At 41.8% G+C, this 11000-nt stretch overlaps 1 protein-coding gene and 1 long non-coding RNA gene across 2 annotated transcripts in view; both read right to left on the bottom strand.

Annotated features, from left to right (window-relative positions):
- Positions 1 to 1947, bottom strand: part of SPAG17 (sperm associated antigen 17) — an 89799-nt gene extending 87852 nt beyond the window's left edge. The window contains exon 1 of the mRNA XM_039717795.1: positions 1855 to 1947. Coding sequence (XP_039573729.1) covers positions 1855 to 1947 — 93 coding nt within the window. The remainder of the gene's footprint in view (positions 1 to 1854) is intronic.
- Positions 1948 to 2049: 102 nt separating this feature from the next.
- Positions 2050 to 10554, bottom strand: LOC120506457. The gene is made up of 3 exons (XR_005628513.1): positions 10367 to 10554; positions 8619 to 8659; positions 2050 to 2760 (listed from the first exon to the last, which is right to left on the bottom strand). It is a non-coding gene; the product is annotated as an uncharacterized LOC120506457 (long non-coding RNA).
- Between the last annotated feature and the right edge of the window lie 446 nt (positions 10555 to 11000).

Raw genomic sequence — 11000 nt, forward strand, 5'->3', positions numbered from 1 at the left:
TTATCCTTTAATAAAAACCCCTATGTGATTAAGTAGTTAAGATATTCAATGCTCTCTGTGTTCAAGAGGAAGGAATTAAATTTGGCAGCAGAGCCGTACTTGTGTCAAAGATTTGCTTTTACAGAGCATGTTTATTTACATTATGTACACCCACATTTGGCCACACTTGATGAATCTTGATTCACACATGCTCAGAAGAGATTTGCTGGCATTTGACAGTTTTGCACTGAGTGTGCTCTTGCCCATGACTCTAAGAGCTGAATAAGAACACTCCTGCAGTAAGAAATTTCAGTGGCTGCCCAGCAGCTCAGAAGCCTGAGTTCAAGGTGACCGCAGCAAGGGGACAGTTTTTCCTAACTTCCCAAGGAACAGTATGGCAGAGAAAGTGAAATTAGCTTCACTGGAATAGAAAGCAGTCAAACAGTACCAGAATTATGGAAACAGGGAATCTCAAGTCAGCCCCCACGGGTACAGGAATTACGATAATCTTTAATTAGTTGATCACATACCTTTCCCTACAGAATTCTTGCCCCATTCAGTGAACATTCAACTTTTTTTTTTTTATCTGCCTCAATGAGTGGTCCAGAATAATACCAACTTTGACATTTACTAACTTTTGAGCATTTTATTTCCTACCTTTAAAAATACTTCAATATAATGGTTTGCATTTAAGAAATGTAATAAACTACATTAGAGGCAGTAGAGCATACAAAGCACCTTGTTCAGTGAATTCACTGCACAATATCCACAGCCACAATAAACACCACCATAAAAAAACCTAATCACTAATTGGCACCTTGCTAGTAAGCACTGGAAGAAGACCAGGAACAGAGAAGGTGATGGAGACTGAACCTTCACTCCATTCTTATGCTTCAGGGACGTTTCCCAAGCGTAGGAACAAGATTCACAAGTAAGAAAGGGCTCAAGCATCTTAGAAGTCTACTGAAAAATCTGTGTTCTAGGGAAAAATGGGAAACAACAGCCTAAGCAATTCAAAAAGTGATCTTGTTTGGCTAATTGTATTATATCGTTACTACCAAATAAAAGTAAAAGCAAGTAAATATTTAAGAGATTTTTGGACATCTGTGGCCTTTTCAGGAAAAGCAATTAGCCAGTTTAAAAGCCTCCTCCTGAATTAAAAGTTCCTCATATTTAACCAATGTTGCTGGCATATTAAAAGAAAAAAAAAACAAAACCAACAAAACACAAACCCACATCAGCTAAAACAAAAAAAAAAAACAGGAATCCAGAAAACAAGGAAACCACGGAAGCAATTTGTCTCACTTGCAGAAGCCGTGCTAGATAAACACACGTGAGATAAATATTATTGTTTGCTAAACTACCACCCTATTTTGAAACTAAATTCTCTCTAGCAAGTCAAGATTTATGAGAATTACATTGCTTACACAGAACCTGGAAATCTAAATATGCCTTTAGATCCTCACACTGTTAAAAAAAAAAAAAAAAAAAGGAGGAGGGAAAAAAGTGCCTTTTAGCTGCACACACTCGGGCAGGAAAATTACAGCCTCACATTTTCAACGCTACAGTTAATGCTGTGTCAGCACCTCCATCAAACCTCGTTGTTCAGCAGTTTATAAAAAGTTCACTCCGAGCCGAAACTTGGCACCCAGCGCCCAGAAAGGAAAGTGCCGAGGCGAGGAGGAGCAAAGGAACCCGCAAGGCCACGCTCGGTGCCGGGGGGCAAAGGGGCAGGGGGGCTCCGCCGCACATCGGGACCATTCACGGCCCTGCCCGGGCCCTCCTGGAGCCCCCGGCAGCCGCGACCCCCGGGCCGCCTGCAGCCCGCTCCCCGCTTCCCCCGCGCCGCCGGCTCTGCCCCTCGGCTGCCTTCACCTCCTCGAGGCGGGCGGACACCAGCGCGGGCTCCCAGCTCGGCAGCCCGGACACCGCCGTCTCCCGGCCGGACTTGGGTTGCTTGGGGCCCATGGCGGTGCGGCGGCCGCGGCGGCCTCAGGCGTCGCCCCGGAGACGGCGGCCGCGCGCGGAGCCGGCCCGCCCGGGGAGCGCTGGGCCCGGCCGGGGGAGCTGGGGCTGCTCGGCCTCGGGAAGGACAGCACCAGTGTCTGTAAATATCTAGAGGGGGTGTCAGAGCATGGAGCCGGGCTCTGCTCGGTGATGCCAAGCCGCAGGACAAGAGGCAGCGGGCAGAAAGTGATGCCCAGGAAGTTGCACCTGAATGTGAGTGCGAACTTTGCTGTGCGGGCGGCAGGTTGCCTGGAGAGGTTGTGGAGTCTCACTCACTGGAGAGAAGCAAGAACCATCGGGATGTAACTCTGTGCCATGGGAGGTCGGACCAGATGATCCACTGTGGTTCCTTCTAACCCAATGGATTCTGTGCACTCTCTTGGGGCTTTTGGGTACTTCCATCGTCATTTTTGAGACAATGAGTGGCCCCCATCACGGCCACCTGAAGGAGAAGCCTCATCAAGGTTGCGTGGGGAGTTCTGGGGTGACACACGCTCACAGGGACACCAAGTGACACATCTCATCCCCAGGGCACCAAGTGACACATGTCATCCCCAGAGCCACATGGCAGCACCCGGCGTGCCCCTGAGGAGGGTGAAGGAGCAAGCTCAGGCCCAAGTGTTGGAGCGTGACCTGAGTGGCGAGGCAGGGGGCACGCAGGTGTGGGCAGCCAGGCCAGCTCCCAGGCCCAAGTGGCTCTCCAAATACTACCATATGTTACGGCACTGGGACCAGAAGGGGAGAGGGAGGCACTGTTGGGAGAAAACAGGAGAGCTGCCAAGATAAAGAATTCATTACAGAGGAGTCATGTCGTGATCTCACACTGGAGACGAGTGAAATATTCTGTGTGATTTAACATTTGGTGAAAATACCCCAAACCACATGCTGCCCTTCCCCCACCCCCATATACCGACCGGGGTTGCTCAGAGCCTCCAAATCTTTATTTTATTTTCGTCAGAGCTTAAAACCCTGCTGTGCAGTGTGTTACTGCCTTAGTCAGGATTTCATTCTGGGATGATACTGACCTAGTGTGTGTGCTGTATAAAACACCTTTCATTACACAGCTTTAGTGAAGGAATAGGAATTTAGCTTCGTAGGGGATGTAACAGGCAAATCTCTCATCTTTTTAATTTGCAGAAAGGTATCTTCCCAGAATTTCTAAATAGTGATACAGTTAATAACATGGGAAAGCTGCACAGTAGATTTGCCAACATCCATTAACATTTCTCCCCAACCCATCTCTTGGCTGGTATCCATTTTTCTTTTTTTGAGTTTTCCTTTTATCGCCCACAAAAAAAACCCAACCCAAACCAACAACAACAAAAATCAGGCTTCAGTTGTTCAAAGAAACAGGCTGTATGACATTCCCACCATATCCTTATTCTTCACTAAAGTATTGGATACACAGCCCATGCCCACAGAGGTGCACTGACAAGAGTATGGAAAAGAGAAATGGGACAGGATCAGCTGATGTAGCAGAGCAGTAGAGAGGTTTGGGGTTGAATGCACAGATAATGTTTCTAAATATCCTAAATATGAACCACCCTTTAGATTTTTCATGGCTCAGTTTTCAGGAATAAATATAAATTTCAGGAGGAGTGACAGGAAAGGGTTGTGCACCCAGATCTTGATGGTGTGGGTGGAATGTGCATTTCCAGGAATTTGGTGGGAAATGATAACTGTTTCATTATGCCCATACCTGGATCTGTATGCTCAGATCATTGGAAGGTTAAAAACCAGAGAGGCTGATGTTAGCCAGCCAACAGCTCTGAGAACATAAACAGTAGCTGTGAGAACCATGAGCTGGCCTTTTTATATCTACTGTGGGTTTGCCTGATGCATAAGAACTATTTGAAGGAAATGGTTTTGTTCTGCTGACCACCATAGAAAATTCATCTTGATAACTTGTTTATTGTTGGCTGCTGTGGCAGATAGCAAGTCCAGCTGAAGTAGGACTGCTGATCACTAGGACTTTATACCAGTTCATTTAAAATTACCTCCACCACTCTCACAAACAAAGGAGAGGAAGAAATTGTATTTATGCTCTATTACAAAAGGTTGTAATGTATAAAATGGGTTATCCATCAGTGAAGTCAGCTGAAGACATGTCCTGTTTGGCTGCTTGTCCCTGTCCATTTTGTTGTGCTGCCAAAGATGCTTGTAGGCCAAGCTGTGAACCAGATCACTGAAGCCCCCTGGGTTAAATTGTGAAACAGACAGACAAATCAGAAATATGGGAAACTACAGCCTTTGTTTCCTCCAAATGGTCTGCACAACACCCAGCTGCATGTTTTGCAGCTGAACCATCTGAAAAACTTCAGCTTCCTTCTGATAACTAAAATATGAAGCTGCTGCAATCTCAAAACTTGTATTAGCAAACCTGAATGTAATTCAGCTATACTGATAAGCCTCAGGTTAGAGGAATAGGCAAATTTCAGATTCAGAGAGACAGTATGCAGCTTGGGGTACCTTCACAGAAAACAGGAATGTGCAGATGTAAACTGGACATTTCCAAGAAGTGAAATTTGGTCTAATGCAAGAGTTAAAGGGACTATCTGTGATAACTCTGTGTGTGACAGGAATATTTATGGTGAGATTTTTTTAGGGAGAGTGGCAACATAAAAATGCCAAGATCAGCCTTTAATTTTTTGGCTTATTAAAAAACACCACTTATGAATACATGTGTGGAGTAAATACATGTGTGGAAGGCATGAATTTACAGTACACTTGCAATTCTAAATAATACTCTATGTAAATAAAGCATAGCTCACCTTTCCCTGGGAGACAGGTTAACAAGCCTGTGTGTTGTGAGTTTATACAGCAGGGTAAGAAAGCATGCATGGTTAATGCTGGAGTATTATTATTACATTACAGTTCTGTAGTGTACTGTGGAGTAGCTAGACACAATAGCATGTCTGCATGCCTACACTTTTCATAGTAGTATAGGAGTGTTTAAAAATTAGGTATACTCTACCTCCTTCAGGAAGAGAAGGAACATTGGTTGCCTTTTCTTTTAGGGCAACTTAAAGAACATTTGCACTTCCTTGTTCTACAGTGAAGTGGGGGAGTGGAAAGGTATTACTAGTTTTACATGTCAGGTTTTCTTTCTACTTGATATTTTCTGAAATACTATGGCTGTCTAAAGAACCAGTAAAGGTTTTGACTCTTATTAATTAAAGCCTTATTAACTGAGAGGGGAATTTAATTTTAATCCTGCTTGTTTTGTTTTAAAAATGTGCTTATTTTAAATTCTTGAAAATTATTTGGAAAAAATTATCTTTTCAGTAAGAACCATCACCTTCTCAGCTTTAGTTGGGAAGTAAACAGAATCTCTTTGCTTGAGTCCTTAAGAAAACACTTAATTGCTTTATACTGCTTTCATAAGATTTAAATGTTGCTGAAACAGGGAGGCTTCCTGAATTATGGCTTCAGAAAGCTGTTTCTGTTTTCTAAAACTGGCCAGAAAAGTTGTCTTGAACAGCTAACATGGCCCTCAGCACTGCTAAGGAAACAGCCTTTCATCCTCCTTATATTTCTAAAAGAAGAAGAAAGGTATTAAGAAAAAAGAAAAAAGCACACTTCCTCCCCCTTAACCCCCCCACCCCCCCAAGAGAACATTGTTCAGCCCTTTTTCCCCTCAGAAAGGAAGAAAGGGAGGAACATAAAACTCATTTTGCTTTCCTTTCCAGTTTCATAGCACGGCAGCATCTGGGCTGGGAACAGCTTTTGCTTGAAGTTTGCAACCCCCAGGACACAAGTGTCTCACAAGTTACACAGATTTGACAGCTATAGCATGTGTTACCAAAGCCTCCCTGAACTCTCACATACCAAGCTGGATGTAGGAGGTCTTTGCCTACAGTTGCTGCTCTGGCCACCAAATGATTCTTTATAATTTATTTCTTAGTCTCTAAATTTGTTTATGTAATTTGCATAAAGCTTCCCACATGGGCTGAATTGGCCCTGTGGATCTGGACCAAGTATCTGTTTTGGCTTTAGGATCTAGAAAGGTTATTTCTACATCAGTAAATTGTAAGTGCATGTGCCCTGAAAGGGGTAAAGGTTAAGCCAAGTGTAAATATATTAACACATTCCCCTTCTGAATATGACATGATGCTCTTATTATTCTAGTGCCAAAGTAACTTCTTCATTAGACTGAGTTCTAATTATGAGACAATTAAACAACCTCTCCTCAGACTGCAATGGGCCTTCTGGGTTGCTAGATGTTTGCTGAGCTATGAGGGCTTGCAGGGATGGCTAGAGGGAAAGGGAACAGCTGGATTGTAAAGACAATGCAATTCAGACAAGTCCATCTACCACCTGGCAGGGCCTGCCCTCCAGTGCTTGGCCACTCTCTGCACACTCTGGGCCTTACCTATTTAAGCTGGTCCATCTAATAACATGGCCAAAAGCAAAGCAAGTTATAGATATTCCCTTCTCCCTGCAGCTCTTGCATTTAGTGGGTGTCTGGCCAGTCAGTGGTCTTTTCACTCAAATGTTCCCAGCCACACTGAGTTATAAGTGTTTGTAGCCTCTGTTGTTTATCACAAGTATAACATACAGAACATATCAAACTTTCTGTATATAAATGCGTTTACATTTAAGAGTCTCCACCAACTTTGTTTTACCACAAAAAAAATCTCAAAACTTGCAAGGCCCTGTATTTAATTTTGGAAAAGATGCTTTCTTAGTATGCTCTCCCACGTGCATGCATATGCAAGGAGAATGTTTTTTTCCTTTCTGTAGCAAATGGCATAAGGATTCCTGGCAAAGCTCAAAATGAAATCCATTATCATCTGTCAGTAAAATTACTTCCAAATTCCAGCTGGATGCTGTGCAACAGTCTCTTTAAAGAAAGATTCCTGCATTTGGATTGTAGTTCTACTGTCTCTAGGTAACTGAATTTTGGAAGTAGACCACTGCTATCAGCCAGCAAAAAAAAATCGAAATTCAGGTATCTCAGGTTTTATTCCTGATCATTTCCAAAACAGATCACAAGTTTTTCTATTTCTCCTTAAAGGAAGAAATCCAAAGACATTCTCCCAGTCTTCCAGAAAGCTAAACTCCCCTTCTCCACTCAATTCTCTAGCATTTTCAGATCCTGCATCATTGTATCTTTCTTCTGGCACAAAAGGACTAGTTTCCCTAAGGTTATAAAATCTTCCATGGAGATCTGCTTCTGTAGCAGTCCTTACTTCTACCACCATCCAGAAAGAGTGACTTGCACAGTAGTGCTGAGCACTAACTGCTAACATTTCTCAACAGCCAAACAAAGCAAGGTCTAAATAAGTAGGATTTGAAATATTATGCCATTACTAGTGAAAAAAAAAGTTTCTAATCCATTAAAAACAAACATTAGCACCATAGAGGGTAAACAGACTTGAGCTTGTATGCCAGAGTTTGCAATGAAAATATTGATGAAAAGAGGTGGAAAGACATGGTGTGTTTATTTTTTTTAAAAACAAGATATTATTTTTAAAAATAAGTGTAAGCTGCACTAGAATTGGAGTAATTTAATGGCTAGGGCTATACTTCTTTGGCCTTGGTAGTCTTATTCAGTGAACTTTTAGTTTTTAGCTGGATTTTCTTTAGGTGATGTCTAATGGCAGAATAACTAAATTGCCACATTATAGACTGTACTGAAACTGTTGCTTTGACTTTATTTCCCCCTCATTTCTTTCTCAACCTTTTTATTGAGCATATTCACCCCCCAATAGATCTGGTTCAGTAAGCACATTTTGGAAAGAAGTACATGGAGTAACGACTATTTCCTGCTCCATTTTGGCTCTCAGTCATGGTAGTGCCTGAAATCTGCTTTATAGAACAGCCATGACTAAACTTCCCAGTCCTAGGGCTATATCACAGAACACTATCATGCCTTATGGTGTCACCCACTAAATCCTTTACTCTTTCATAACCCTGAAGTGCAGCTACTCTCTCCTTACTGCAGGCTAGAAGAGAGCATCCTGTGCTTCTCTCTTCCCCACCTGCATCATTCCTACTTCACCAGCTTTTCTTATCCTGCATCTCCAGAATCCAAACTGGACCCCACACTGTGGCACCATAAAGAATCAAATACAGCTTTGCTCAGCAGGAGCTCGTCTTTCACCAGCACTTCTCTTCTGCCAGTCCTTGCTTCTAGACACAGCTGGTCCATGTGATCTGAGCTACACCTGCCAAGAACCCCATCCTGTGAACTCCAAGCACAGTGCTGCAATTAACATATTTGTGCGGGTGTGGTCTTCTTCCTCATCAGCTGTGCTGGAATGCCTCCTCTCTTGTTCTTTATTGGGCACCCCACTACCACCATTTCCCAGGCAATTAAATGGAATAAAAGAGTAAGGAAAGGCTGGCTTCTGTGATAGCTGGTGAGTTCAAAGCCTAAAATTTGTGAGCCCTCCTATAGAAAGTCCAGATAACTCCAGAATTTACTTACTCCTAAGGGCACCAGGATCTAGGCCTGAACCTGTGTAATGTCCCCTACAACTGTTGTAGCCCCTGTTACTAGGAAAAGGGTGGTGAGAACCAGGTGATGGAGATGAGAGGCTATTGGCAGTCTCTGCCTGCCAGGGCCTCATCTTGCACCGTGCTACCAAGACAGAGAGAGCTGGAAAGTACTATGAAATGTAGCTTACCTTTATGGAATTATCTGTAAGGGAGTAGCATTCTTCAGCTTCTTTGGAAGGACATTATGCAATTATGTAAAATGACCCCAAAAAAAGACAATTTTATGCCCCATCAAAGTCCACATATGTATCCTTTGTGCAAGATTTTAGCAAGTATTAACAATATGGGAAGTTGAAATAATTTGTGTGTCTTTTTTTCTGCAAATGGCAGCAAAACCAAGGCTATCTCTGAGTGATTTCATTCTGAGAACTATTTATTTAAAGATCAAATTAAATAATTTTAGGAAAGATAAACAATATTTTCATCTCTATGAGATGCTAACACTTGCTTTAATGTAAAAGCTCCACTTATTACTGACAGATGCTGTATAATAAATAAAAGTTAGACAGAAGATTTTGTAATGCTTTATCATCAACATTGGATAGCTTTTGCCATGACCAGCCATTCATATGGATTCAGTAAGATTTAAGAAAATAAAATGTGGCAAGTTTTTATATTATATCATTGCAGAGATTGAGTTCAAAAGCATTTCTAATTAACACTTTTCTTAGTTAACAAACTGTGTTAGCACTAATTCCCATCAGTCAAATTCCTTAACTCACATTAAGATTAGTCAAAATGAAAAAGCAGGCCTTTTTCCATCTCTCTCCATCTCATTACTTCAGACAAAGCAAAACATTTACTGTGGCAGGGCTGCAAGATGTGGAGGGCCATTAATGGGAAAGGTACAGTGCATAACTAAAATCTGGCCATGCTCCACTTGCATTGACTTGCTTGTGCCAGTGCTTTCAGATCATGCTTTTCTTGTATCACTTTTGTATCCAGTGATTTTTAAGAGAGGTGGTAGTCAGCATTTGAAAATAATGTGGAGAGATTTGAGATAAACAGTTGAGCTCAGCAGTTTGGCCCAATGTACCAGCTATGGTGTCTAAACTCTAATTCTCAACTGCACACTTAGGCTTGGAGTATGTAAATGTTGTAATGTCATTGTGTTAGTCATTGGGTATGTCAAATTAGGACTGTGAGCAAAATGAAAGAAAGCAGACTTCTTAGTTTTCTTTAAAATACAAGTTACATGCCAATAGAAGGCTTTTTTTGGTGAAAACATATTTTTTCACTTGCCTTGAATTATCTTTGCTTTTCTTCGTCATCCCACAAAATTCTCTGATGACTAAACAATAATAATTTAAAGAAAACACTGACAAATTAGTTATTTTTACTGCAAACTTTCACCAGTAAACCTTGAGTGCCATTACTACCAGTGTGGATCAATGAGCTGCAACATGTCTGGTTTCCATTTAGACAAACAGCTAACATTTGCAAGATTTAATTGGTCTTTCAATTTTATTTTTTTTTTTATTTTGTAACAGCAAATATTGTCTTCCAGAACAGAAGGTTAATTAACTGAAATAGAAAATCTTCTAGTGTAATGTTGTTTAGACAACACTACAAAGAAAGAGCTTTGCCACCAAAAAGTGTGAGAGTTTGGATAGAATAAAAGACTGCTCTGAAAATGAATCACTCCTAGAATGGTTTTCATTTCAGAAGTGATGGAATCATATTTTGGAGATCATAACAGCTTTTGCACAAAAGGTTAAATCAGCACTTTATGTTCCTTTCTGGAGCTAGGTACTTTAGATTCCAAGCTGGAGCAAATATATCTCTGTTGGTTGTTTTGGGGCAGTAAGTAAGCTGTGGGAAAAGCTGATCAGTTCTGAAGTAAAGAAATTATTGACTACTAAAGCTCAACACTTACCTCATTCAGACCTTGCCATCAGAGTTCGAGTAATTCTAGATGCTTTGAACAAGAGGCTGAAGCCCAAATCTGTAGGCACTGAGCTCCCCGGACACCTTGAGTGACCTGAGCTTTTGTACCTGCCTTGCTCATCTTCACCTACATGCCCTGGATCACTAGAGGTATCCTTGCTTCTGATCAGAGTGCTGACTGATAGGGAAAGAACAGGGCAGACTGGGGTAGATCACCCTTTTCTGCCAGCATGAGTAGATTAGCAACAGGTGCTAATCTAATAGCTAATTAGCTATAGGTATTAGCATTAGCTAATAGGTATGATTGGCAGCACTTCTCATCCAGTGGCTCTAATGGATTTCAAGGAAATGCTAGACAATTGATTCACTACATTTACTGGGATCCTTTTCAAATCAGAGATTTGGAGATCTTTCCTGCCAAGAACAGTGGAGTGCCCTGTAGAAAGCACTGTCCTCTTTGCTTTCAGAACATGGCAAAATGATGGAAGGCTTCACAGTGCCATAAACCATTTTTTTTCCCCAGGTGTTCATGATAGAAGACTATTGATGATGCAGCTTGGCCTTTGGGAGGCATTCCTCAAGGCTTCATTTATTCCATCATTCATATTTCATCAACTAGCCAG

This window comes from Passer montanus, unplaced genomic scaffold (assembly GCF_014805655.1).
Source record: "Passer montanus isolate IOZ18808 unplaced genomic scaffold, ASM1480565v1 scaffold39, whole genome shotgun sequence".
Classification (NCBI taxonomy): Eukaryota; Metazoa; Chordata; class Aves; order Passeriformes; family Passeridae; genus Passer; species Passer montanus.